The 27,682-nt window shown below is 39.2% G+C and overlaps 2 protein-coding genes across 4 annotated transcripts in view; one reads left to right on the top strand and one right to left on the bottom strand.

Moving 5' to 3' along the window:
* The window catches only part of ints6l (integrator complex subunit 6 like), a 19,396-nt gene extending 606 nt beyond the window's left edge, over positions 1-18,790 (top strand). The window contains exons 2-18 of one of the 3 annotated variants that reach the window (XM_015371079.1): positions 65-142; positions 4,358-4,507; positions 6,964-7,053; positions 7,152-7,335; positions 7,422-7,550; positions 7,625-7,788; positions 7,881-8,033; positions 8,175-8,307; positions 10,122-10,216; positions 10,310-10,420; positions 12,010-12,225; positions 12,338-12,464; positions 13,021-13,163; positions 13,711-13,942; positions 14,039-14,407; positions 14,484-14,577; positions 18,587-18,790. In XM_015371079.1, the coding sequence (XP_015226565.1) occupies positions 65-142; positions 4,358-4,507; positions 6,964-7,053; positions 7,152-7,335; positions 7,422-7,550; positions 7,625-7,788; positions 7,881-8,033; positions 8,175-8,307; positions 10,122-10,216; positions 10,310-10,420; positions 12,010-12,225; positions 12,338-12,464; positions 13,021-13,163; positions 13,711-13,942; positions 14,039-14,407; positions 14,484-14,577; positions 18,587-18,689 (2,571 nt within the window). In that variant the 3' untranslated portion in view covers positions 18,690-18,790. Of the gene's footprint in view, positions 1-64; positions 143-4,357; positions 4,508-6,963; positions 7,054-7,151; positions 7,336-7,421; positions 7,551-7,624; positions 7,789-7,880; positions 8,034-8,174; positions 8,308-10,121; positions 10,217-10,309; positions 10,421-12,009; positions 12,226-12,337; positions 12,465-13,020; positions 13,164-13,710; positions 13,943-14,032; positions 14,408-14,483; positions 14,578-18,586 lie in introns of all 3 variants that reach the window. The other 2 variants (XM_015371078.1, XM_015371080.1) reach the window with 2 other exon arrangements.
* A 2,502-nt stretch (positions 18,791-21,292) lies between these two features.
* mmgt1 (membrane magnesium transporter 1) lies at positions 21,293-27,192 on the bottom strand. The gene is made up of 4 exons (XM_015371035.1): positions 27,048-27,192; positions 26,533-26,585; positions 24,805-24,908; positions 21,293-22,058 (listed from the first exon to the last, which is right to left on the bottom strand). The coding sequence occupies exons 1-4, from the start codon at positions 27,124-27,126 to the stop codon at positions 21,902-21,904; spliced, it is 393 nt and encodes a 130-aa protein (XP_015226521.1). The 5' UTR covers positions 27,127-27,192; the 3' UTR covers positions 21,293-21,901.
* Positions 27,193-27,682: the final 490 nt, after the last annotated feature.

Consider the following 27,682-nt stretch of genomic DNA (forward strand, 5'->3'; position numbering starts at 1 on the left):
AAAAATCGTTAAAAAAATAATATATGCTGTTTTTTGTTTTTTTTTTTTTTTTTTTTTTTGACAGCTGCGTGCCCGAGACCCGGCTAGTAGAGGCGACAGGTACATGCTAGTTACATTCGATGAGCCACCATACGGAGTGAAGGTAATTAGTAAATGATACCATTTTTTCACATTTCCAAGTCGAACGTGTTTGTCTGTCAGTGAGACTTTATTTTTCCGCCAAGTTGAAAACGGCAAATTAATGCTCTGATAAAGCCGCAGACCCAGGAGCCGCACTGCATCCGAACAACCAGCGGACATTTTGCTTTTGTGTCGAGCAAAACTCTCCGGGCGTTGAGGTGGAGGCGGGGAAATGTATTATCCTCCATGACGTCCCTCGTTTTTCACAGAACTACACGCTGATTGGTGGAAGACTCTGCCAACCATTTTTCGTGTCCACCCTTGCACTCCCATTGGCCTGTTACTGGATGAAAGTTGATAAGCCCCCGTTCATCATGAGACTCTTTATGTTTCTAATACTTGGCTGCAACGGAATAATCATCATTTAGATGATAATTATTTTTCATATTGATGCTAAGACCCCTCCCCCCCACCACTCCTTTGAATAGAAGCTACCAAATACTGTGGGAAAAAGGACATCCTCTCACTCTGCAGCAGTTTCACCAATTCACATGTCATAACAAGATGTAGCTCACCCCTATTCTATTAACTTGTTTATGACTTTGCACATGTCTGAGTTTTTTTTCCCCCTACCCCTAAAAAGAGGGACTGTTTGGGGTTCACCAGGACGGCATAACCAGTGTCTGCAAATTTAAGTTTGGCCTGGCAAAATTACTCGTACCCCTTTTACTTTTAAAGAATTTGTTATATCATAGTTCAAAAGTCTGTTTTAAATTTGAATTTTGTGTGGGCAGCAGGCAATAATTGTAAAAAGTAAGGAAAAGTATGAACATTTATGACTTTTATTTCCAAATAAATACAAATCTGGATTGTATACCTAATTTAATTCAAACTTAGCATCTGTACCAGTTAAGCTCGTTTAGAGACGGATATTTTGTCTGTTCTTGACAAAAAAAGCTCAAACCGGCGGCGGCTGCAGAGGGGAAGGGAGGTTCATTGCTGTTAATTAAATCAAAATGTCACACGTTGCATTAACAAATGTTGAAACACATAAAACACATCCCTAGAATGGGTGAAAACAGCTCTCTGAAATAATAAACTCCAGAAACCACAGCAAGAGTTCAGCTCAGGATGAATGCTCTGACTGAATTATCCTTTTTCCTTTCGACTCATGAGGAAAAGCTCCTAACTGTCTGGCTACTGTCAGTCAAAAATCCTTAAGTTATCCAAACAGGCTCTACTTTCTCACTCCTTACTTAAACAGACAGAGGCTCAAACCTCAACAGGGATTTCTCATAGAGGCCGACAGGTGTAATAAACAGTTGATTGATGCTCAAAATAGTCATAAAATCAAGCACATATTTAATGCAGTTTAATTAATACATTTAGCTTAACAATTCATATTTTACCAATAATTTACAGAAGTTCAACCTCCCGAGTATTCAGTGAAATGTATTTATATCTATACTCCACTTAAATAACATGCATTGATATGAACGTTATTCTGACTGTATACATTCCCCGTCCTGGGTCTTTTGCAGAACTTCAGCAGCTTCTCATTCAGGGCTGCATTTGGTTTGGCTTCCGTAAATCTTTTTATTCTCTCTGACCAGCTCCACTGTTCTGCTGAACAAAACTATCCATACAGCATATTTCACCACAGTGATCGTATGTCGGAGGCAAACAGCAGTGTTATCTGAGACCTCACGTTTGCCGTGCCTCATACACAGCTTGTCATAAACGGGTAAAAAAATAGAGCAGGTTTTCCCTTTCTCGATTTTACAAACCACAAACAATATCGAGCTGATATTCGACGCCACATGCACAAATATTACTAACAGCAAAACAATATAATCAGTTATTGTGAGACACCTTTTCAAATTGGGTTGGGAAAAACAAAAAGGATTCATTTAACATAGTGATTTCTGGTTTATGATTCCAAACATGTAGAGTGTTTGTATTTGTCTTTGTAGATGGTTTTAATAAAAACAAAGAAAAACAAGGTGGATAAATAACGTTCATCCTTCGAACCCATCAGGCCCACAGTAAGACATGGTGATGGCAGCATGATGCTGTGGAAATGCTCTTTCTTAAGCAGAACAGAAACTCTGATCTTACAACCAGAGCTACAGTGATTTGGTATTTTAAAAGCAGGATAGGAAAGCAATCACAGTTTTTACTTTTCCAAATTTGGAATTAAATAAACACTGAATATCCTAAGGAATTAAACTAAATTATGGATAAGGAGAAGTGATTAAGTGAGTAATCTCACTTTGTTGGTGAAGTTTCTCAGTCATCCAGGTCATAGCCATTCTGAAAAAAAGAAAATTAAAAACAATCCACTGGACTTTATTTCCAAGTTTGAAGACGTTTCGCTTCCAATCCAGGAAGCCTTTTCAATTCAAAATGTTAGAAATAGCGTTGAGTTCGAGGTTTTATACTTTATATTTTGATAGGATACTGTATAAAGCTTCGAACTCAACGCTATTCCTGACATTTTGAATTTAAAAAGCTTCCTGGATGGGAAGTGATACGTCTTAAAACTTGGAAACAAATTCCAGTGGATTTATTTTATTTTAAAGTTTTTTATTTGGAACAATATCACTTTATTAAATAGCAATATATATTTATGTACAAAACCCACCTGCAAAACAATTTTAAATACAAAAGTTAATTGAATACAACCCCCCAAAAAACCCAAACAAATCAAGTTCTCATCTCCATCATTAAGAAATGTGTTATTAACTAACAGTGGCCACTCATAATTCCTGTTATATAATTTCTCAAGTGGAATTTCAAAGTCTTCCTTTATTTTTGTTGTTCAAATTTTGTTTCCTAATCAAAAACTGAACATTTATTGTCAAACACTAATATAATAACGCGTTAGAACGGCCTAGTCAAAATCCAGTCCTGTGACTAAATTTGAGACGTCCTTCTTTATAGCATTCTAGTGCATAAAATAGATAAAAACACACTAAGGGTTTGTGTGACTGGCAGTATACTTCTGCATTCACAATACACACCGGGATTAAATGCACTTTGTTAAAGTAAACCCTTCTGTCTCTTAAAATGTAATGGTAAAGGTGAGGGAACCTGTCAGTAACTAAAGAAGAGGTTTGAAAAGCTGCTGACTTTAGCAGTTTCTCTGCAAAGCTTCACTCTGTCGTGTAAACCACATCAAAAAGCAGTTCTTAGCTCATATCCCTAAACCTTGCTGTGTGAATTTCACTGCTCGCAAAAGTAAAGCAACAACAAAAGAATTGCAAGTAGGTGCTGCAGCGTTCACAGCGAGTTGTTAATGTGGCTAACAGACGTGTGTTTGTGAGTCACATCTCAGTTAAATAAACCAGAATGTGATTTCTTCTGCCTGCGATAAAAACCATCCAAGGTGCTGTTCATCCTGCAGTCTGTCCTGAGCAGCTCTCTTGTCTCTTCTTCTCGCCCCCCCTCCTTTGGCTGTTTCTCTGCTCTGAGCTTTACAGTGAAATGAGTAGGTCATAGTGATCGGGGCTAGTGTGATTGCACATTCACAATGCGATAAATAGTGGATGTAGAGGCAGCCGAGAGAAAGGTTTGTGCAGAAATATTCTGTAGTCTGAATTATGGTCTGGTAACTCTGAGGTTATTACTATGTATTTATACAAACTTCCTGCAACTCTGATTGTTGCATTTTAATGTTACATTCATGCATGTGGAATCATTTTCTACAAGAATCTAGAAATCTGTTGCCATCCACCTTTCTGAGCCTCTTAGCTTCCCTCTCTCAGCAGAAGGAGACATCTTTAGATTAAGCATAAAGCTGCAGCCCTTAAGCGGCTGACCCCGTAGATAAAAGTGGAAAAGCAGTTGCACGCTTACCTCCTGTGGGAGTACAGTTCTCCCACTGCGGACGTTCAGCAGCGGCGGAGTGTATTTCTGGATTCCTGTTATGTATGAACTAGCAGTCAACTCTGAATTTGCACATTTAACAGCTTCTGCTCCCTTTGCCTGCAGTTTGATTGTGTCGCTCAGAGCTGAATGCCTGCAAAGGAACATCACTCCATAGCCCTAAAGGGATCTGAATGATTAAATAGGTTCGATTTGCCTGAGAGGAGAGGAAAACTCTGGTTTCCTTTGTAATAACATGTGTGGGTGCTCATCTATTTTTGGTCGCTTGCTCTTCCCCTGCTCCCAGACTTCAGGCCTTCTCAGACGCCTGCATGTCCGTTGCTCTGAATTCAGGGTGTTTGTGTTTCAGGCAGGCTGGAAGGAGAACCACACCACCTTCATGTGCGAGCTGAAGAACCTGCAGGCGTCTGGGCTCACCACGTTAGGGCACGCCCTCCGCACAGCCTTTGACCTGCTTAACCTCAACCGACTTGTATCTGGAATAGACAACTATGGACAGGTAGGTGGGCTCTGACTGACACCTGGAAACCCCTTATGTTCTATAAAGTGATAAAAAACAGAACAAATCAACATTTTTTTATTATCTTTAACCAGCAAAAAAATAAACAGTTGATGTTTATTTCTCCCAGTTTCATTTGGTGCTTTTTATTCTGAACTATACTAAGTGGACCAGTGTGACCATATTTTACAGCACATGCCTTTATTTAATATATTTAATCTGTTCTTGAACCTACTAATAGTCCCATATCATTTAAGAAAATAGAGATTGATCCATACAGGTTGATGCTGATTATTTGGATATGTGATGCAGATTTCTTTTAAACGTTTTTTTTACCTAAATTTATTTTTATTCCTCTGCTTACATGATAATAATTGAAAAGTGTTACACAAGTCTACGGATCAAGCAATATATTTTTTTTAAAGGAACAGTCCGGTCAGCAAGAAATAATTTATAGATCATTATTTATACCTACAACTAATACGTTCGCGGTGATGTTATGAATTTCATTATGAATTCATCAGTAAAAAATTATTAAAAAACGTTATTTTAATTTATTTAGACAAAGATAACCTTAGTGAATATAAAAAGCCATCTTTAAGTTATGACTTTATACATTTTGGAAAAACTTCAAACAAGCTTGACCCAATTTAGAAACACAAGCAGTCGTTATTCCTGAGCCGGCTAATGGCGACAATAACTGCCAACAAGCACTCAGCATTAGCAACATTTACATGGACACAAATTATGGGATTTGAGGCCTGATCAGCTCCGAAATGTTTCATGTAAACATGTCAGACTGAAGATGCAAATCTGATCCGCTCTGGTCAGAAAGAAGTTTTATTCCAAAAGAAAGAGATGTGTTTTTCTGATTGTCATTGCCATTCCAGTACACACCCATTTGAATCATTGGAGGAAAATGATCCCCACTGGGCATATGAGCAACGTCATCCTGGTGTTTTTCTCTTTACTAGCCTTCGTCCTCTGGTTCTCACCATTTTCTCTGTCTGAAGAACATCTCTTTCACCTTGGGGCATGATGTGTTGCTCACTGAGATCCTGCTTCCTGTCGTCACATATGTTTTTCTTCTTTTCAAGTGATTTCCTGATTCTACAAGTTAGACAATTATCCTGCATGGACGGCTTGTTAAATTGATTCAAAACAATCCAGATAGTTTGAGTTAATAACAGGATTATTTTCTCATATATGGCCATGTTTATGAAGAAGAAATCCTCATTTAGAAAACAGCTTGTTGTATTTCATGAATTAGATTTTTAAATGTAAGCTTTATTTTAAAAAATTCAGGGAAACAAAAATGGCCAGAACAATGTAAGAGGACTCAAAGTTTATATCACTATAACTACAAACACTTCTCAGTCTGAACTATTTTCTATGTTTACTACAAAGTAAAGCCTGATAAGCATTGGTGAACTTCAGAGATCAGGAGAGTACCCTCAGCTTTTATGAAATATTCAGGTCTGTGGGACCAATTTTCATTTTTGGCAAAGAAGATGAATCAGAATATAGCTTTTATGGCTACACATCATAAAATTCAATCATTAACAGTCTGGGCTCGTTTCCCTGCACATTTAGGCCTCTGTCTTCTGGAAATCTTAATTTTCTGTCACTCTGTCTGATGCTAATTGAAGGTGGTACACTATAAATATAGCTGGAATATAAATAAATATAGCTTAGCTGGATAGCCATATGCTACAGAGGACCCAGGAATTGTTTCTGATGGTGATGAACACGAAGATGATGTTTCTGAATTTGATGATGAGGATGATGAGATCGAGCATCACCCAGCTCCAAAATGAGGACAAACCTCTGGACCAAGCTGTGAATTTTCTATAAAACGAAAACAATTTTCAGAGAAATTCCTTTTTAAATCAGTGAAAATCATTTGAACTCCAGCCTCCCCAGCCTTAGCTCCTCAAATTTAGTTTCTGATGGTAGACATTTTTACTTGTTCATTTTTTTTCTTTCCTTTTCCTCCTTCTGACTTAAAATAGCCAAGAGGAAATAGACTTTTTCTTGTCGCCTAATCCACTCAACCTTTCCTCAGATAAAGTAATTTTCTCCCCTGGCCTCCTCTCTGAACCCGCTCACTCCAAGACAGAGACGGATAACTACAGCGAGACATTTTCTGTACATCAGGAGCAGGAAAATCTACTTTGGCATCTCCCATGTGTGGCGTTAAAGCAGACTGACCCTTGACGCGGACAAGGACATTCAGAGACAAAGCAAAGATCCTAGAGGGCTGGTGTTACTATCCTACTGGGTTAGCAGAGATGTAATGGTTATTACAGTGTAATTACTGGGAGGATTTTGTCTTAAGTTTGACCCAGTAAGGCCGTTAAGATGTTTGGTTTTTGGATGTAAAGTCAGGAAAGCAGAGATGGGAAGCTACTCAGAGTTACTGTTCTGCAGGCTGATTGCTGACTGTTTCCCTTCAGGGCCGTAACCCATTCTTCCTGGAGCCATCAGTGATCATCACCATCACCGATGGGAATAAGCTGACAAACAGCTCCGGGGTGCCGGATGAGGTGAGAGATGCAATAACACCGTTGTCCAGCTGCGGTTTCCCAGATCTTCTCTCTGTGTCCAAATAACAGCTAATTATCTCTAACCTGCTGCTTTGTAGCTGCATCTGCCGCTCAACTCTCCCCTGGCCGGCAGCGAGCTCACCAAAGAGCCTTTCCGCTGGGACCAGAGGCTGTTTGCGCTGGTGCTGAGGCTGCCCGGAGCGGCGGCGCCAGACAGCGAACAGCTCGGCAGCGTCCCCACAGATGAGTCGGCCATCACCCAGATGTGTGAAGTCACCGGAGGTTTGGCTTTTTTTTCTCCTCTCCTTTGGTTTCCATCGATGTCCTTCTGCCGGACGAGAGCTCAGTCTGAAGTTTGATCCTTTCAGGACGGTCGTACTGCGTGCGAACGCAACGGATGCTGAACCAGTGTCTGGAGTCTCTAGTCCAAAAGGTCCAAAGCGGAGTCGTCATCAACTTTGAGAAGACCGGGCCGGATCCGCCTCTCGGAGGGGAAGGTGAATGTTTGACTCACAGTTCTTCCATCTTGTTATTTCTGACCTCTGATCCCTTTGGCTGTTCCCATCTGCAGATAACTCTGTGGAGTCCAGTCGGCCCGTTTCCTCCTTTAACCCACAGCCTTGGCACAGCTGCCATAAACTGATCTATGTTCGACCAAACCCAAAGACGGGGGTCCCGGTGGGCCACTGGCCCATTCCAGAGTCGTTCTGGCCGGACCAGAACTCTCCAACCCTGGTGAGCGGTTTAGATTCAGGCTGCTGTTTCAGCCTCGCAGGAGGTTTGTTGGATTTGTTCAAACTGAGCCGCTGTGCTGATTTCCTCCTCAGCCGCCCCGCACTGCTCACCCCGTGGTGCGGTTCTCGTGTGTGGACTGTGAGCCCATGGTGATTGACAAACTTCCCTTCGACAAGTATGAGCTGGAGCCATCGCCACTCACCCAGTACATCCTGGAAAGGAAGTCCCCACACATGTGCTGGCAGGTCTGTCGAACACAGCTCCTCTTAAAAACCTGATATTTAGTAGTAAACTTGGTTCATGCATCTTCGTATGTTTGGGTTTTATTTATTTTAAGGTCCGGTAACCATAATGACGTTTGTTGTGATTTTCCTCCTTGTTCTCAGGTTTTTGTTAGCAGCAGCGGGAAGCAAAGCGACCTGGGAAAGCCGTTTGGCTACCTTAAAGCCAGTACCACCCTGACCTGCGTCAATCTATTCGTCATGCCTTACAACTATCCCGTCCTTCTCCCGCTCCTCGGTAAGAAAGCAGCACTTTTGGGTAGCAGCATGTGCTGATCGGCTATAGTTTTATTTCTAAATAGGATTTAGTTTTGGAGGAAGGAAAGGAGAAGCCCTTTTACAGCCCTGAAAAGTATGGGAATTTGATCATTTTCTAGGACTGGTTAGTAATGGAAATATGTTGGATTTCTGGACTTTTTTTTTCAATCTTTCACTTCCAAAGGACAGAAATTAAATCATCCATAGAGAAGCAGAGGACTTTACATTTGTCAAGATTCAGAACAGAAGAGTATTTGAGTTAAGTCAGACAGTGGGTTTACTCAAAAAGCATTTATTTAAAAACCAAGGATCTGCAGTTCTGTAGTTGCAGTGGCTAGGGCGTCTGAGGCAGGTAACTCTGCAGGAGAGAAACACAGGTTAGTGACCAGGTAAATTTAATGGAGGAAGATTATGAACATGAGTCACTAACCTGGTTCAGTGGTTCTATCCAAGATGTGAGAGGCGCCGCCCAGAGTGTCCCAGATGCTGCAGCCCCAAAGGACAGAGAACAAGCAGGAGTCCGAAGCCAAGTTGGGAAACAGATCAGAGAAGGAACAGGGAGCCTCAGAGGTTAAGAGGCCGAACAGTTTAGGATCAGAAAATCAGAAACACTAAGGAAAGCTAAAAACCCTCTCACCACTGGCTGGAGAGAACAAGAATAATCTGCCCTGATAACTGGATGCAAGCGCCTTAAATAGAGGCAGGAACAGGTGGATCAGATGAGCAGTGATTAGAAATCGGTCAGAGTTGGACAGGTGAATGGAATGAATAATTAAACCAGTCATCAGTGCCAAGATCATGACAACATTTATTTGTATTTAAATGTATCTATTTGTTCTCTAATTATCTACTTTTCATATTGTGTGTGTGTGTGTTTTTTTTACCTATCTTTTGGCTCAGTTTACAAACTGAATACACTTTCATTTAAAATAAGCTAAAAGAATAAAGCATAAAAATGTTTGTTTTAAATCAAGAAATGGCTTTAAAATATCCCTACAAATACTTATATTTATTCTCAGAGAGACTCTAGATCAGGCTTCTTTAACTTTTTTTCCATGGAGGTTTAGTGTTAATGTTTCTGACAAATGGTTTATAGTTGTTGACCAAGATTTAACCTGTTCAGATGGTTTTAGGATCAACCTCCACCTGAAAGTACATTACAGTCTGCAGTACCTCTGTAACGCACTAGGGGGGGTTGTGTCCTTCATGATGAAGACCTCTGCCTAACAGGCCTTCTAAGTGGAGGAGTTGCAGAGAATTTCAGGATGTTTGAAGCAGTAGAGGTTAGCATTTAGCTATTTAATGTCATTCAAAGTGGAAAAATCTGGAAAAATTGGGAAAAGTTTTAGATTACAGGTGGGGAAAACATTAAAAAAAGGAGAAATGTGGCTGTTTAGTAAAGAGTGGTGATCAGCACCGCAGCATTGGCTAATTTTAAAAACACTTTATTGATCCTAAAGGGAAGGTCATTTTTGTTGTCATTGTAGAGGATGTTAGCTGCAGGGATGAAGGGTCTCCATTTTGAAGCAGGTGCTGTTTATGATTGTGTCCTGCGTTTCATGACGAACTGCTGTTGAACACATCACTGTCTGTCTTCATCTATAAAGATATACTTGGACAGCTTCCAAATACATTGCACCATTGTCTCATTGTTACAGCTGCTTTACCAGATACCACTTTTTTGCTTTAGGTGCTGCTAAAGGTTTTTTTTTTAATAATGTTCTTTTTGAGAGGAGCATCAATCAATGATTAATTTGCTCACAATTCTACAACAAACTTTTTTTCTTCTTTCAGATGATTTATTTAAAGTCCACAAACTCAAACCCAACCTGAAGTGGCGCCAGGCTCTGGAGATGTACCTGAAGACGATGCCTCCATACTACCTGCTGGTAAGATACTCTCAAACTCCTCAGCAGTTGGTTTGGTTGTTTAGCTTTTTTTTAAGTTATTTAACTAAAGTCAGTCCTGCTACCTTCTGACAGCCGCTGAAAAAGGCAATGAGGATGATGGGTGCGCCGAACCTCATTGCAGACACTATGGACTGTGGCCTGAGTTATAGCGTCATTTCCTACCTGAAGAAGCTCAGTCAGCAGGTGAGCTTTTCTATGTTTCATTCTTGGAAGTATAGATTACAAAATCACCCGATTTTAGGGCAGGAGGATTCATCGAGTTTATGAAAAATATGAAACAGTAATTGTTCTCCAAGGCATTTCCTGGGCTTCCATAGCTCAGAAGAACAACACACTAAATTAAAATGTTGCTCCAACTAAAATGTATTTGCTTTCATCAGTAATTGAATCAAGTTGATTTTTTACAAGTTGTAAACTTAGATAAATCAAGTTTGGAAATGTAATTCAATCAGTTGCATAAGTCGTTGCCTTATATGGAATAATGGGGGCGGTAGTTGTGCATTTCTTGGAACGTGTGCTCACAGGTGGACTGCATCATTAACTGTAGTAAAGAAGGTTTGCTGAATCTGATGTGTTTGTAGAAGGAACAGTAAAAGAAATTTGCAATGAAAATATGGAAATGTTGTTGCATGAGGCCCATTGTTTTACAGGTTTTTTCACAGCTTGAATTACAGGGATTGTTGAAATAAAAGCTAGTTTTTGAAAGTAATCTATGTCATTTATCATTTTAATCATGAAACATAAGTGAGAATTAAATCTCTTGATTGGATTTTGTAAGAAAAAAAAAATGAGATTTGATTTTTAATCCATATCGCTCAGCCCTACCCTGATAAACCAGACTAAATGTGAGATTAAATGCGTAATTTAGTCTGGCCCTGATGAATGAGACATCAGAAGATTGTTGATGAGAACAACCCGTTGTTTTAAACCATGTCTGTGCCTATTGGCCAACGCTCTGACCAATGAGTGCAACTGACTGTGACGTAGTAAGCGCGACAGAAAGCTGGTGGGGGAGTGTAAACAAACAGCCTGTCGGTAAAAAGGCGAATACGTCCTTCCTAAAAGTGAATGAGCGTAGAGCCTCTTCCTGCTCATGTTTCAACGAACACCCCAAATCTAATCCTTCCAAAACTGATTCCAAAGCTGAGACAAACGAGAACTGTTCAATAGTTGTTGCCATCTTCCTTGTTGTGCTTTCTCCAGCATCGCGCAGCTTTGTCGTCCCGCCCTCCAAACCCCGCCCACTTTGAATCCAGAAATTCAAAACACATCTCTGCGTTGTGATTGGCCCGCCAGTTCTAGGGCCTGGGGCATTGATCGAAGCTAGACCCCTCGCAGGCAAAAATGATTCTGGCCGCTGGCGGGTGGGGCTAGTTTACTAAGCTAGGCTAGCTCAGCCCTACCTGTGTTTGATCTTAAGTTCACAGAACCATATAGTTGAAGTTTCTAAGGTAATATCTTGAAGTAAACTGTGATTATTTAGTCATATGTCTCATTAAGGCTTTAAGTCTGTTAGAGTCTAAAACAGCCTGGAAGAGGTGAAGCAGTGAAAGAACTCAAAGCATTTGGCTAGAGTATTTATAAATATCCTTATATGTACCTTTTAAATTTCTTTGTCCAGAAAAAAGCAAATATATTGACTCTTTTAGAATAAATAATTAATTTATTTACATTTTATCAGAGTAAATTGGATCCTCTGGCTTAGCCTCCGCTCTGCTAACTCTCTCCATCATCTGCTGCGTTTTGTGTTTCCTTTTTCTGTTTTAATAAAGGCTAAAATTGAATCGGACCGTCTAATCGTGTCTGTGGGGAAGAAGGCACCTCAAGAAACTGGCATAAAAGTGAAGAACCACTCCAACTCCCTCTCTCTGGCCCACCGGCGGGACTTTAGGCAGCTACTGCAGGGCATCACCGGGGAGACGCCTCTACGCCTGGTCGACATCAACTTCAAAGAGTTTGCAGGCTTCCAGATCGCTCTTCTCAATAAGGTCGATTTTGGATGGCAAAGCTATTTCCGCTGCATTACAGCACACCTCCTGTTCTCTGGCGAAAGGTTGAGAGGAGACTGTTCACAGAGTGTTTGTCCTTGTGTGCTTCCAGGATGTAAAACCTCAAGCTTACCGGAACGCCTATGACATCCCAAGAAGAAACCTTTTGGATCAGCTCACCAGAATGCGCACCAATTTGCTGCGGACCTCGTTAAAACTGATCCGAGGTCAAGATGAAGGTAGAATACTCCTGCAGTAGCTTCTTAACCCAGTCCCATTTCTGTGCTGAGAGCGATTCATGTCTTTTAACAATACATGCATTAAAGATCGATGGATACTCTTTTTTTTTAAACCCGATACCAAGTATTTTGGCATCAGTCTAACCGGTCTCTGTTTGTGCTGTCGGGTTTTAAAGCCAGTATCGTTTTCTATTCCTCCATTTACATGATAAACTTGAAAACTGACAAATATTACATAAAGTCTAAATTTATACAAAACAATATTTTTTTCTACAAATCAAAGAAAACAGAACAATTAGAGTAAATGGAGGGAGCAGTAATACATGCGCTCTATGTGATCTAATGCATGGCTGCTTAGCACACCGATAAATCAGCGAATGCATGCAAAGATCAGCCAATAATGATAATAAAAAAAAAATAGATTTAAAAAAATCCTGATATTGGCCCAAAATATCAGCTGGCTGATGCATCGGTCCACCTTTACCATACACATAACCAGTACAACCAGCAATGTTACTTAATTGATATATAAATGGATTCCTGCTGCTGTTTCTAGACTTCCTACACAGTATTCCAGTGGCCCAGATGGGAAACTATCAGGAGTATCTGAAGATGATGCCTTCACCTTTGAGAGAGATCGATCCTGATCAACCTAAACGACTCCACACATTCGGGAATCCTTTCAAGCAAGATAAAAAGGTACAAATTAATATCTGCACACACAATTTTTCCACATTTTTATCAACTCATAACCACAGATATAAATGTGTCTGGGCTTTAAAGTGACAGAAGAAAGCAAAGTGGTGCAGAATAGTTAAGCGGAAGGAAGAAAGATGATTCTATTTCTAGAAGCACCGTTTGTTGCAGCTCCAGGCACCGGTCCTTCTCACTATCGCTCTGCCAGCTTTTCCTCATGTAGATAAAGACAATCATTCAGGGGGTGAAGAGCCCGTTTCTCAATATGTATACTTGTGCGTTCTCATGTGCTTGTGAAACTTCATCAGCCTCAGCCCTAGTAACATCCTCCAGTTCCAGTTTAATGTCCACAAGCAGTGGAGTAAAGTTAGTTTTATGTCTCTGATCATAAACAGGCATGATCTTAATCCAAAGCGTCTTTTTAAGCTTTGTTTTTCTTCTCAATGCTTTCACATTAATATGTTACCCAGATATTGATGCTGTTCTGCTATGAAAAGGCAGGTGGGTTGTTTTTGCTCTACAGTGTTGTTTTCTGTCCTGTTTATCCCAGGGTATGATGATTGACGAGGCAGACGAGTTTGTAGCAGGCCCCCAGAACAAGAAAAGGGGACATTCTGGTGATTCCAACTCCAGCGGCACCATGAAGCGAAGACGCAGCATGTCCCCGCTGCTGCGGCGGCCTCAGACTCCACCGGGCAGCACCAACCATGTGCTGATGGGAAAGAGTCCAGCAGGGGTTCAAGGCCAGCAGAGCCCCCTCAAACCCACTCCACAACACAAAGGTGGGATCAAGAAGCACACGTGGCCTGGTTCTTAGGTGTTGGTCAGGAGAAAGAGAAACTTTATGGGTTCATGTTTTATTGCTTTTCTAGGAGCAGATGGAAGCAACATGGTGGTCACCGAGAGCAACGGTGATGTTGTCCTGGACTCTGGTGAGGTCTGGCCCTCTGAGGTGGAAACAGAGGTGGTCAACTCATCTTCCTTGATCTTGGAGGAAAAGCCTGCAGTAGTGACAACATTTCAGGAAGACGGAGCGAGCATGGTGGAGGGCGAGCTCGTGGATGATAATTTAGAAGAGCTGAAGATGGAGGAAAGCCACAACTGCGACCGCCTTAGTCCACAGAGCGAGCTGGAGGACACTGAGGATGACCTCACCGGACTCCACACTGTTTACATCACCCCGCTGGATGGCTGCCAGGCAGAATTACGGAGCAGAGTCATCAAGGAGGTCCGCAAACCTGGACGGAGTGAGTACAAACCAGCCGATTGGGTCCCATCAAAACGTTCAGTCAGTTCTAATCTAAATCTGTGTTTCTATCTCAGACTATAAATCCATTCTCAGTCTGCTGCAGCAGGTGAAGGGACCAGTCAATGTTCAGAAGTATTTCATCCAACATGCAATCAAAGAAGCTGTGAGGTAAGAAGCAAGAAGCTCTTCCTGATCTTTTTAAGCTCCACATGCTTTTTCCTTGAATCACTGTAGTTTGAGGAATAATCGGAGCAGCGAGCAGAGCATCTCTGGAGGGTTTATCAACGAGGACACTCCCAATAGATCCTGGTGGGAGCTGTTGGCAAGACGCTCTAAAAAACATGACATTTATGAAAGGCTTGCAGAAGGAATTTAAATCAGGGCATTTCCAAATCCAGCTTCTTCCATCTGAGGCCAAAATAAAGTGCAACAAATGGGCGTGTTGAAGGTGATCTGCAAAGACTGCTGCGCAAATCTGTTTGGTTCTACACTTTAAAATTCGCAGATTGCTTGTTCAACAGGCAGCTTTAGCGGGGTCCTAAAAGAAAGATGAGGTTCTAAGCCATAGAGATGGAGGTAATAATGATAAAAAATATTGAAAAAGTTTATTAATAAATAATATTTATAGAGCACTTTACATGGGTCTCTAAGTGCTACGCACAAAAGTAAATTAATAAGGTGATGAGACTAAAGTTTAATCGAAAAAAATGAAACATGATGAAATTTTTGAAAGTTGATGCAGACATATATCGTTTTTTTCAGACTATAAGTTGCACTTTTTTTTCATGGTTCTGCTGGCCATGCAACTTATTCTGTGGTGCGACATATATACATTTTTTTTTTTTTTACATGAGAGGGCGCTATGTAGCTTTGCACACAACAACATGTATTCTATTAATACCACTGAAAGAAAAAAACTTACCACAACACAACAAATTAGCATTACAACAACGACAATGTTTTGCGTTTTTTTGAAATACGCCTATTTCTTCTTTCAAGAAACACTTTATTGTTTGTCTCTAGTGTTGATCTGATATAGCGCTCTGAGTGATTATCACTGCTTCTCAGATGCTGGTTCATGAAATAAACAATGCGATCTTCGAGCAGTAGCCTACCACAAGGCCGTTATTAGAACACGGATTCCATGGATAGAATAACCTTTTAAAATGGTGTGACTTTTAGTCCGATAGTACATATGTTTTTTTTTATTTTTCGTTTTCATAATGCATTTTTTGGCATATGCGACTTAAACTCCAGAGCAACGTATAGTCCAAAAAATAAGGTAAAACATAATGTTTCCGAGGCTCTTTGATGTCCTATTTTTTTAATATGTCAAAATATTTCAATATTTGTCCTTTTTGGGGGGTTTCTGGTTTAATTATATAAATGCTGGCTGCTGTTCTGCTTGCCCACCTGCGTAGAAGTTTTCTTCTATAATATGATTTTTCTATTATTTTTTATGATGGTCCATACATGTTTAATATTAATTGATAATAATAATTTAACTTTATTGATCTCACATTGGAGACATTAACCTCTGCATTTACCCCATCCCCTTGGGGAGCAGTGGGCTGCCACTGAGCGGCACCCGGGGAGCAATCGGGGGTTAAGGGTCTTGCTCAGAGACTGTTAGTTCAGGCTGTGGGGATTGAACCGGGTACTTACAACCTTCTCAGAGCACAAACACACTGCTCTAACCACTAGACCAACACTCCCCTAGAGTTTCCAGAATATTTGGCAGACTCTTTGCGTTGTCTGGCTGTGACCATAGATATTTCTGCGTCTCAGTTTGCACCTGACTCTTAAAAGTATTTAAAAAAGGCTCAAAACTGCAGCCACTTTGATTTACATTTACTAAATGTTTATAATTGCATATCCTCCATTAATTAGTTTGTGTGTTTCGGTCATTAGAATATGATCTGCATATTTAAGAAGGCAGAAAGCAAATAATGGGTTTGCACACGCTGTCTGCTAACTAGCAATCACAAATCTCTTTGCACCTTCTGTGAAGATCTGTTCTGCTCATACAAAGACGTTTGCACCTGTTCAAAGACACTGAAGATCAGGGCCTGAGGGTAAACTGAGAGCTTTCTCTGTAGTCGCATGTTAAACAGTCCCTTTGCAAGTTTAAAAAAACTTTCTATTAGCAAAACACACCTATTTGCAAAAGCATTTGTAAATTATGAGAGATTGGATTTTATTTAATTAACTATTCTCTTTTAATCATCCTTATATTTTCTTTTGATGCCTTTAAATTTTGGGTTGGGTTTATTATTAGGGATTTCCCGATTGATGCTAATTTCAGATATTGGTCCAATATCAGCCAATTAACCAATATTGGATTTTTTGGCCAGCATCTAAAACTTCCAATATTTTCATGCTGATGGAAAAACTCTGCTTCTGTTACAGGTTTCTGTAACTCATTGCTTATTTTTTATGTGGGTTAGTTGTTTTCATACCTTTTTTTGATGACGTTTCTTCCCTGTATTAGTAATATTATTTGATCAAGCCTTTTCTAAAATGCTACACTATAAAATCATGGATAAAAGCCGGTTTCATTTGTGCTAATATTATATGAGGTCAATATCGGTATCGGCCAATTCTCAAAGCCGCAATATCTGTATCATATCAGAAATGTAAAAAATAAGATCTGGACATCACTGTCATGATACAAACATTTTCTTTATTTTTCCAAGAACAAAAATGGAACAGAAAGAAGAAGAAAAATCTTTTAATACCGGTCCCTTTTCAAACATCTTAAAGACGAGGAAAGACAGCTGCATTATGAATGTGCATGAACCCTAATCCAATTATTAAACAATATCACGTCTTCTATATATATGCACGTAATTAATAATTACAAAATAATTACAACATAATAATTACAAAATTTAATTCTTATTGGTTTGTTAAATTTACAAACTGTCACCTGTTTAATCCGGGGTGTTCCACAGCTTAACTCCATAGACGGACACACTCATTTGTTTGAATGGGTTTGTGTGAGAAAGCAGTTCTATGGCCATCTTATTTGGATAGAAAAGTAAATAGATTTTTATAGCTATAGGTAGCATTCTCTGCTTGGCTTTGCACATATTATTCAAAGTCATTTATATCAACCAAATCTTTAAACTTTAACAGTCCAAAAAAATTATCTATTAGGATTGATGCATTTTTATTTAACAAAGGTTTTGTGTTACTTGAATAGGTATCACTCCAGACGTGTGGGAAAAATAATTCCCAAAATATGGAAATATTAGGGAATTGTAAAACATATATAATAAGGCATAATTTAAGAAATCCTTAACTTTATACAATTTCCTGATACTCTTACGAATTCTACTCCTGATATACACAATATGAGCCCAATTTAATAAGTCACTGGAATTATATTAAACTTATTAGCTTGAGCAGGTTTGTTACGTTTTATCTGCATTATGTACAGATCTTTTTGAAATCTGGTTTGATTTACACATAAAGAAAAGTATGGAAAAGAGGCCCAGTCAGGCTGAAAACACAGCAAATATGGTGGGAAGCTAACGCTAACACATGACCTTGACCTCACAACTACCCAGTGTGAATCATGATGCTAACAGCAGATTTATCCATTCTGCAAGGACAGAGAATCCGTCACAGTGGAAGCGAGGGCGGATGCAGCTGAAACAGAACAATCTTAAAGAAAATAGCAGAGTGCACTGGGGAAACAGTCTTGAAATAAATGTATTTACCGGTACCCTTAATTTGAGTAGCTAAATGAGATAGTTTGCCAATGGAATTAGTATTTAGCTAATATGCACTTGAAAAAAGACAATGCTATTTTCTTATTTTAAGTTTAAATTGTCTTGTTCCATTGGCAAAATGTCTCTTTTACCTCCTCAATCCAAGAACAAATGCACTTATTTTAAGAGAAAGCGACTTATCTGGTTTTCAATTGTTGATAACGTTTTGCAACAATTAGAGATTGGTGTTCTCCATCAAGCAAGAACAAGCTGAAAAGTCCACATCTAAAAATTGTTTGTAACATACAGCAGAAAACTTGCAGCTATAACTGGAGGGAAATGTGATTCTCTCCAGCCTCCATGATTGAGTGTCTTGGATGTCTTAGACCCTGATTTCAAAGACTTCACACTTCCTCTTTGATTCCTGCCTCCCTGTGATGAAGTTTGCTTCTTTCCGGCAGGTTCAAAAAGCGAGTATTGATCCAGCAGCTGGAGACGGCCCTGGCTGAGCTGGAGGGGGACGAAGCCCCGCGTTCGCCGCTTCCCAATGACCACGGAAGGTAGTGACTGCAGGAACCTACCCCCCCATCTCCTGGATCATGCTTTCATTGCTACAGGGTTTCATCACCACTAAAGGCATCTGCTCTCGTGATCAGCCCAAATTATCAGTGAGGACTCGTTCAGGAGATCCATCATATGTCCCTGTTCCCCCTCCCTCTACAAACAGACCTTTTTTCAGCTGGTCTGAAAAGCATTTCCTCTTTTAAACTTGTAATAAAGAAGGAACAGGTTTGAGCTGACAGAAGGAATCAGCTTAATGCAGATTACATCTGCAACAAAAATGGCGCACTGCTTGTAGTTTATTTATTTATCTTTTTTTTTTTTTTTATCTACGCTGATCCTGTTACCTAATGTCTGACTATTTTTAGTTGATACTGACATGTTGGCAGGAGGGGTTGTGCAATATGGATAAAGTCTGTGAGCTAAAATGAGGATGTGTTGATATAAAGTCTGGGAATTCAGCTGAAAAAAAGGAAATAACAGCTTAAATAAAGTTACAAAGAAACTTTCGAGCTCATGTAATCAGGCAGTAAAATAAGCTTTATTATTATATATAGAGGCAATGATCAGTATTCTTATGAGAGTTTCACAAACTAAAACTTTCTTTACCCTTAACATGTATTCTTCTATCATCCATTAACATCAGTGTATGAATAAAAATAAATACAGGAAAACAGTAAAAACGTCACAAAGTCAAAAAAAATCCTTGTTCTTTTAAAAAATGAATAGCAAACAAAAAATAAAGCTTTCTTTTTGGACTTGACATGTATTGTTAGTAGCCCATATTGCTGCAGTCAGGATCAGCGTAGTATCTATTAGCTTACCGACATATTGCTCAACCTCAGTCAGTATTTTTTATTTTTCTATTCAAAAATATTCTATTTCTGTTTTTTTATATATATATGTACATGTTTTAAACATCCAAATTGGATCACTTCTCTTACTTTGTGGACATATTGTCAAGTTTTAAACGTGTAAATTCCTCACCAGCATCTTTTTGCATCAGTATTATAGTACATGGAGGTGAGATGGTTCTTCCAGCTACAACGGCCTTCACCTTTTTTTTTACTATGTGGAAAAAGCACACAATAAAACTATATATATGGAATACATTTCTTCTCATTTTCCTGCTAAAGGAACCAAAATGTTTAACTTACCGTTCGTTTGCGGGATTTATTGAAGAGAAACGACCTCCGTCATTTCACGCTTCCATCTATTCATCCGTTGTTTCACAGCAAAGTCTCATCCAGCTGAAGCACGCCTGGTTTAACTCTGGGTTTACGTTTGTGATGGTAGGACAGAAACAACCAGGATGGTTTCTAAGGTGATCTCAAGATGCTGCTGTTTTGTTTTTTTTTGTTTTTCTGCAGCTTCGGGGATTTTTCTTTCCTCAATAAGGGGATGGATTACTGATATTACTGATTAGAAGTCATTAAAACTATTTGTTTTTTTAATCCCCCCATCTAAGCAGAAATGAGCTGATCCTAACAGTATTCCTAGCAGATTTTACTCCCTGGTGGCCAGCAGCTGACGTTCTCCCTCCAGTTAACAGCCAAGGTCGGCCATCTTCTTTATCTGTCTGTTTCTAACGATACGTACACTACTTTCTAACCTTCATAGGTAATATAGATTATTTTTGTGAATTTGTGTAAGAGTTGAAATATTTTGGAAGCCATTTTTTGTAAACTGTAAAATACATATAAAGGCAAAGTTTTAAGATCTTTTTAAAAAAATAAAAACTATAATAAAGTGGTGTTTACTGATTTGTGTTCATGTTTTTATCTTACAGTAACCATTTGAACACCAGTACATATATATATATGTATATATTTTTAACAGGTGGGTAGTAATTAGCTACATTTACTTGAGTAACTTTTTGCATAAGATGTTACTTTTAGTAGTTTCAATAGACTAAAATATTTATCATTGAATATTGCTACCCTTAGTTCAGTAAAATCTTTGAGAACTCTACCTACTTTAATTTTACTGAAAAAAGAACCACAGTTAAACCTAAGATACACCAGGAACTGACAAAGTGTCACTAGAAAAGTATTCTTTTTTCACAATCTTTTAAATTTTATCTGCTCAGACATGGAGGTCAAGATAATTTACAGTCAAAAAAGTAAAAATTGTAGGTAGAGGTTGCATACTAAATTCCATTATGCATACTTTAGATCCTTTAAGAAATGGTTTCATAAGTTGTCAAAAAAATTTATTATGAAAAGCATTTCTTCTGCATGAATTCTTTTAGGTTTTTTTCCACTATTATTGCTCTTGCTTAATCTTTAAAACAAAATTAATTTGTACATAACGTTATATTAGTCTGTTGGTGCAAATAGTGTGCATCATTTAATTTTTTGAATTCATATTAATTTGACTAAATTAACCTTCAAAATAAATTCATGCAGAGGCTCTACTGGAGCTTAGCTGCTCTGCTGCCCCCTAGTGTCCAACATTACAAACTCCTGAATCTTATGATACAGAAGTCTTGCATCAACCTCATTGCTCCTGAAGTCCAATTATTTATCTATATGGGTATAAAATTTTATTTTCATGAAGAAAAAAAATACTGCAGTAATTTAACATTTTGAAATAAGAGCATTCGATTTGTAAAACCAGTATGAACTTTATTAAATTAAAAACAGTCTGTAGGAGTTTAACAAAATGCATGATGGATGAAAAAAAACAACAACAAAAGTTTTTCTTTGAAATTCTACTGTGTTAACAGTATAATTAGAACAACAAGTGTTTTCTGATCTCACTTTTCTCCTTTAGCTAATCTCTGCAGCTTAAATCCAAGTCCCCCCCGGGGTGAAAAAACGGCGTTTTAATCTTGTGACTAAATCAAAACTCGCCATGGATAGCAGTAATTAAACAGTAGCAAACCGTCATAGAAAAATTAAAAGACATAAAAGGAAAATACTATTCTGATTTAGTCTGAATGAAAAGAAACATTATTTTAAGACTCTAAAGCCATAACTTTGTACCATATATACAAACAAATCTGCATGGAAAACCGGGTTGGCACAGTCAGTGTTGATTATGGCGGTCACCGCTTCATGGACACAGATGCAAACTTGGACAGCATATTAGTTTATTAATAAATAAAACTTTAAGTGGAAGAAGTTAAGTTCCCAGACTCTCTCCTTCGCCTTGTCTAACAAAAACAAATCCTATCAGGGCGGTGAGGAGGTCAGAGGCAGGAGAGGCTGGTCTCAGTGCAAATGCTCCAGCTTGCGTAACCTGATGGGGTTGGGAAGGGCCTGCTGGCTGCGTGCCGTGGACGGCTCCTCCTCCGGTGTGCGGAACAGAACTCGACCTCGATGGTTGAAGAGGTAAAACGACGGGTGATTCCTCAGCGTGTCAAAAGTTCTGAGGAAAGAAACAACACAGCTTTTCATTTAGAGCAAAAACCCACTGATGCCCCTCCCCCACTTGTTACTGTGCACTATTAAACAGGTGGCAGAAAAAAAAACTGGTGACTACGGTCTCTACCATAAAAGACAAAAAAAAAAATTAAGTTGTAAATTGTATCTTTTAACTTTAGACATTTCTTTGGTGTACTGATGTCAATTTAAATCAATTTCAATGCCAAAAGGCTTTTATTTAAAAATTAGAATTTTTCAATATGTCAGCTGACACTCAATAGCCTCATTCTCACTGAAAATAACATGTTAACCCAGGTTTGTCAAACATGGATTGAAGTAGTATAACCATCCCTTAACCCCTCGCTGCATGGCCTCTGTCCCCCTGCGTTTGCATGTCTGGAGACTCCATCACGCTGGGCTGTGACACACGCAGACGACCTGCTTTCGAAGCATAAACTAGCCTTTAGTGTTGATGATGTCACGAGTGCGACAGAAATCAACAAAGTGGAGAGAAACATGTAAGGAAGCCAGGGCGTAGTAACTGTGCTTAGATGTTTTACTATACTCTGTCCGAATCGCTCGTTCAATGACACCACGTAATTCAGCGGGTCATCTGGTGTTCCCACTGCATGCCGATCAGAGCCGAGGTGATTTAACGAGGGTCGCTTGTCGAGTGGTTTAACCTGGGTATACGTGCATCACTGAGCCGTTCCCACTGCCACTAAAAGCCGATTGTTCCTGGGTTTAGATGGATTTTCAAAGTCACTTTCATTTCTTTGTTCTTTCAAGAAAAATCAGCCCCTGTGAAATTATTATTAGTAAAAGTTGCTCTGTGATACTGCAGGATGCTTAGATTCCACTCATTCATACCAGCTTCATTGTCCTCGTAGCAAAGGACTAATTATATCAGTCACACTTTCTTCTCCAGAGAGTGATTGTTCCAGATGACCATAAACAACAGAAAAGTAGCTTTTTTAAAGAAAATAACTTTCTTAAGCCTCTTTCTGACTGAAATTAGTGGGTTAACCCGGGTTTTTCGACCAGCTAACAATCTGCATTTGGCTCCTTTCCCATTAGCAAAAAGCTGGATCTAACCCCCCAGGTGGCAAACTGCTTATCTGCCAGAACCCCTCTTACCAGAGCTGCACCATGTTTATAGAAACATATGTTTCAGCTTGTCAGATCAGAATCAACTGGAGCGGCGTGCTGACGCCTGTATGTTGCGTTCAATGGCATGACTCTAATGCTCCCACTGCATGCCGATCAGAGCCAAAGCGATTTTAATGCCGGTCGCTTGCCGAGTTGTTTGACCCGGGTCAGTGAGCTGTTCCCACTGCCACTAAAAGCTGATTGATACTGGGTTTAAATGGGATTTCACGTCCTCTGCTATACAATCCTGGAAGTTCTTGAAGAATATCCATGGTTTATTTTTTGGGACACGTTGCTTTCTTGCTTATTTTCTTGATATCAAAAGTCTCAGTCAAACTATAGATGAAGAAACACTCACTCTGTTAAATGGGTAAGCTCTGCACTGGTGGTTATAAAACGACACAGCCGAGTCCCTTCTAACATGTAGAGGTAATTTACTTCACAGAGAATGTTTGATCACCTTCATCTTCTAACTTGGACATCTGACCCCTGATGAGATACTGGCTGCTGGAGACTCTCAAAGGTACAGAAGATAAAGATAAAATGGAGCTAAGCTGATTGAAGCCTTAAAAGTGAACAACACACCCTTAAAATCAATACATTAATGAGCAGGAAGCCAATGGAGAGAATAAAGCCTGTTAAGTGTTCCTGCTTCTTAAATGCTGCAGAGATGACCGATATAATGGTGCAGACAAGAGGTGGTAAGAGCAGTAAAAACAATCTCTAGATCTCTATAAGAGGGCTGGGGTTTTGCTTTAGCGGTTATTTGTAAATGAAAAGAGCTGGGCTCAGAAACAGAGCTTGTTTTTTTTTTTTCTCTAAAAGAAGAAAAAAAGCCCTATTCTTTACTGTAGAGTGACTGCTAGTAGTTAAAGAACAAAGAGCATCTGCTGAAATTAGTCTGACATTAGATTTGCCAGAACACAGGATCTCAGTCTTTTTTTGGCTGAGTTTGATAAAATGTAAAAATAATGTAAAATAATTCGATTTTAATTTCAACCCAACAGCTAAGCAGTGCATTAGTGCTGTTTAGATGAACTGACATCAGACTGCCATCAGCAAAACAACGAAATAGTAAGTTCATAAAGATAGACTCAAGCAGCAGAAAATACAACATAAAAAAAATAATAATAATTATCAATGGGCCCCACCTGGACCCCTGGGGAACCCCAAAAAACTGTTAAGGAAGAGATGGTTATGACTTGAAATGAGTCGAAACCAAACTGGTCTAGAGTAGCAAATGCTGCTGATAAAGGCACTAAAACAACAAGATTTCCTGAGTCTAAAGTAAAAGATTAAAGTTATGAAGTGTGGTCTTAAAATTTTTTACGAAACTCCACACAGACAAGTTTCTAAAAGCACTGAGTTGATTTAAAAAAAAAAAAAAACACTTTATCCAAAACTCCGAAGAGAAAAGGTAAATTGGAGAACGGCCTGTTTGTATATGTGCATCAGGCTGGTTGACCTTAGATTAAAACCTGCATGATGAATGTTTGGTGTGTTTCTAGATTCAAAGGCTCCTCAGAGGCACCCATAAATGCTCCCTTGTGATCCAGGTCACAAACAGCTCCTGCATCAGGGGACAGATGTGTCTCTCTTACTTGTTTTTCAGCTCTGAGGAAGCATCCATGTCCTTGAATTCTCCAGCAATGTGGACAATCCCATAACAGGTCATCACAAATGATAATAAGGTCTGCAGGACAATCTGAAACAAGAAGGCAGAGCGCTTCAAATACATGTAGAGGAGATCATTTAAATCTGTATAAAAAAAAAAACTGCTAGAATTTATTTAAATAATCACACATGTACTAAAAGACTTAGAAAATATATACATGCCCAATCATAAATTTAACCCCTTGAGTCTGTCAGGCCCGGTACTGAGCCCAGCTGACATCAGGGGATGTTTATCTATTTCTAGAACACAGTCACATGGCGTTTCATCTACACACCTTTCAATATAGGACTTTAACATTTCTAAAACATGTTTGAAAAATAAATTTTTCACAAGTACTTTTTCTTTTATAGCTATGTAAACAAGTAAAATTAAAAATAAAAATTCCCCCTGACACGTTTGTCTTTTCGGGAGTAATGCAAAATCAGGTATTCATTTTCAGCCACATCCCCTAATGGCCGCCATCATTGGAAACCAGGGGCTCAGACCTTTCCAAGTAAAGGTTGGAGGTAATTGTGCGACCATTTCAGGGGATGTAACCTTCATGCGTTACATAAGCTTGCTCTGTTATTCTTATTTTCTATTCAATTTGGTGATATTATTGGTAAATTACAACGAAACAACGGCTAAATCTTAGGAGCAAAGGCTTTGTCTTCTGCAGAAGGTCTCCAATAATGTAAATCAGCATATTTGTTTGACCAGATTCCCTTTTATGAGTGGAAAATGCATTTTTGCACTTTTGGCACTGTACCAAACTCACATTTCCGCCTAGCACACTAAAACCTTCAATTTATTTAGTCCAATTTGCTTGAGTTATAGTCAAGCTGTGGATCTATAAAGTCAGAGGTTTCATGTAGAGCAGAGGTGCTAAAGTCAATTTCCATTCAGTTTGTTTATATAGCGCCAATTCACAACACATGTCATCTCAAGGCACTTTACAGTTCAACCAGATCATCCAGTCAAATTGATTGAAAGTTTTCTATCTAAGGAAAACCAGTTGAATGCATCGACTCATTGACTCGAATGCAATCCCTCACACCAAGCATGCTTGTAGCGACAGTGGAGAGGAAAAACTCCCTATTAACAGGAAGAAACCTCCAGCAGAACCAGGCTCAGTGTGAGCCGCCATATGCTGAGTCCAAAGTCCAGTCCTCAAGAGCTACTATCCTGCAACTTTTTGATGCAACCATTTTTAACACACCTGAATCAAATGAGTTTTTACCATGCCTTGGCTGAGCCAAATGAAGTCATTGAGGCTTTAGATTGAGGTGTGCTAGAGAAGAGATGCATCTTAAAGTTATAGGATGGTAGCTCTTGAGGACTGGACTTGAGCACCAATTTCAAATGGGGTTTCATAGTATTTTACAGTGTTTATTTTAAAAAAAAATTAAAAAAAATTGTTTAATCACCTATAAATCAGAAATGGGGACATTTGAAATAGTGGTTCCACCTTGACCAGTGGAGAAGGTTCCACCTTTGCTCCTAAGACCCTCTGTGCTTAACAATAACTCAAACAACTTCAAATCTACAAAGACATCCTGCAGAAACAGGTTTTCTCCTGCACTGTTTTCCAATCCCAGACTGTCATTACCCCAAACACACACACAGAAATTAAAGTTCTCCCCAATCTGTGGCTGTTTTCTATAAAGCTACTCACGTCAATCGGTAGAGTCTCGTGCTCCTTTTCTGTGAGCCGCATGTATGATCGATCTACAGGAAGAGTTGAAGAATTTTAGTGAAAACAGCAACAAAACAAAAAAAATCATTAATTAATTAATCAACTGAAGCAAATCAAACAAGCTGGAGCAGAGCGATATTCTTCTTCTTTATTATGGCTGTTGCCAAGCAAATTACTGATGTGCATTAGCGCCATCTACTGGAATGGAGTGTGGATCGGGATGTTATATATAAATTCTCCCACAAAACAAAACAATAATAAATAATTAAAATTAAATAAAATTCAACAGAGCGACATTAAAACACGTCACAGATTATCACAACACAATATGATGGTGAATATTAAAGCCTTTCCGTCTCAGACGTTGGCTGAGCGGAGCTAAGCTGCCTGTATGGCAGGCCTGAGCAGCTGAGCTGTCGGTCCAAAGCTAGAGACAGACGGAACCGAACCGAACAGTGAGAGCAGAACCTCCGGCTCTTTAGGGTGAAACTCACGCTGTGCCGCAGAAAAGGCTGCGTGGGCCAAAGCAAACAGCCCCACGCCGACAACACCTTTCCAAAACGACGAAGCCATCTCGAAGCAAGACGTAGAGGAACTCTGGGCACTTCCGTAAAGCGTGACATCCGCCGTAAAGAGTCGTAAATAGCCACTACGTCATTATGTTAAAAAAACTTATAATCAACTCAAACCACCCTGGTACAATAAATATTAATAGAGTGTTACGGGTTGTATTATTTTTTGTTGAAGAAAAAGGTGTTAGTAACTTTAGAATATTTCTAAAAACGTTAACGCGTCCTGACAGCCTTAACTAAAGCTGCGTTTCTGTGAACTCGGAAATAACAACTTTACACACAAACTACAAACTGGTTGAGCTATTGGTTCAAACTTTGGTTCAGTTTAATTTAAAAAAGTAAAAAAAAAGAAAGAAGGAAACACAAAAAACACAAAATATTGATGCTTGATTTAAATTAATCGTTGCTGTGACTTCAAGTTTTTTTGTTTTTAAGAGTTTCATGTATGTTAAAAAAGCAGGAGGGGTCTGTGGAAGTAGAACATACTTCCACAGGGGTCTGTGTTGGAGGAAACCTGGAGTAGCCTTGACTGAAGAAAATGTTATTGTTCAATTGGG

This window comes from Cyprinodon variegatus, unplaced genomic scaffold, assembly GCF_000732505.1.
Source record: "Cyprinodon variegatus isolate N-32 unplaced genomic scaffold, C_variegatus-1.0 Scaffold52, whole genome shotgun sequence".
Taxonomy (NCBI): Eukaryota; Metazoa; Chordata; class Actinopteri; order Cyprinodontiformes; family Cyprinodontidae; genus Cyprinodon; species Cyprinodon variegatus.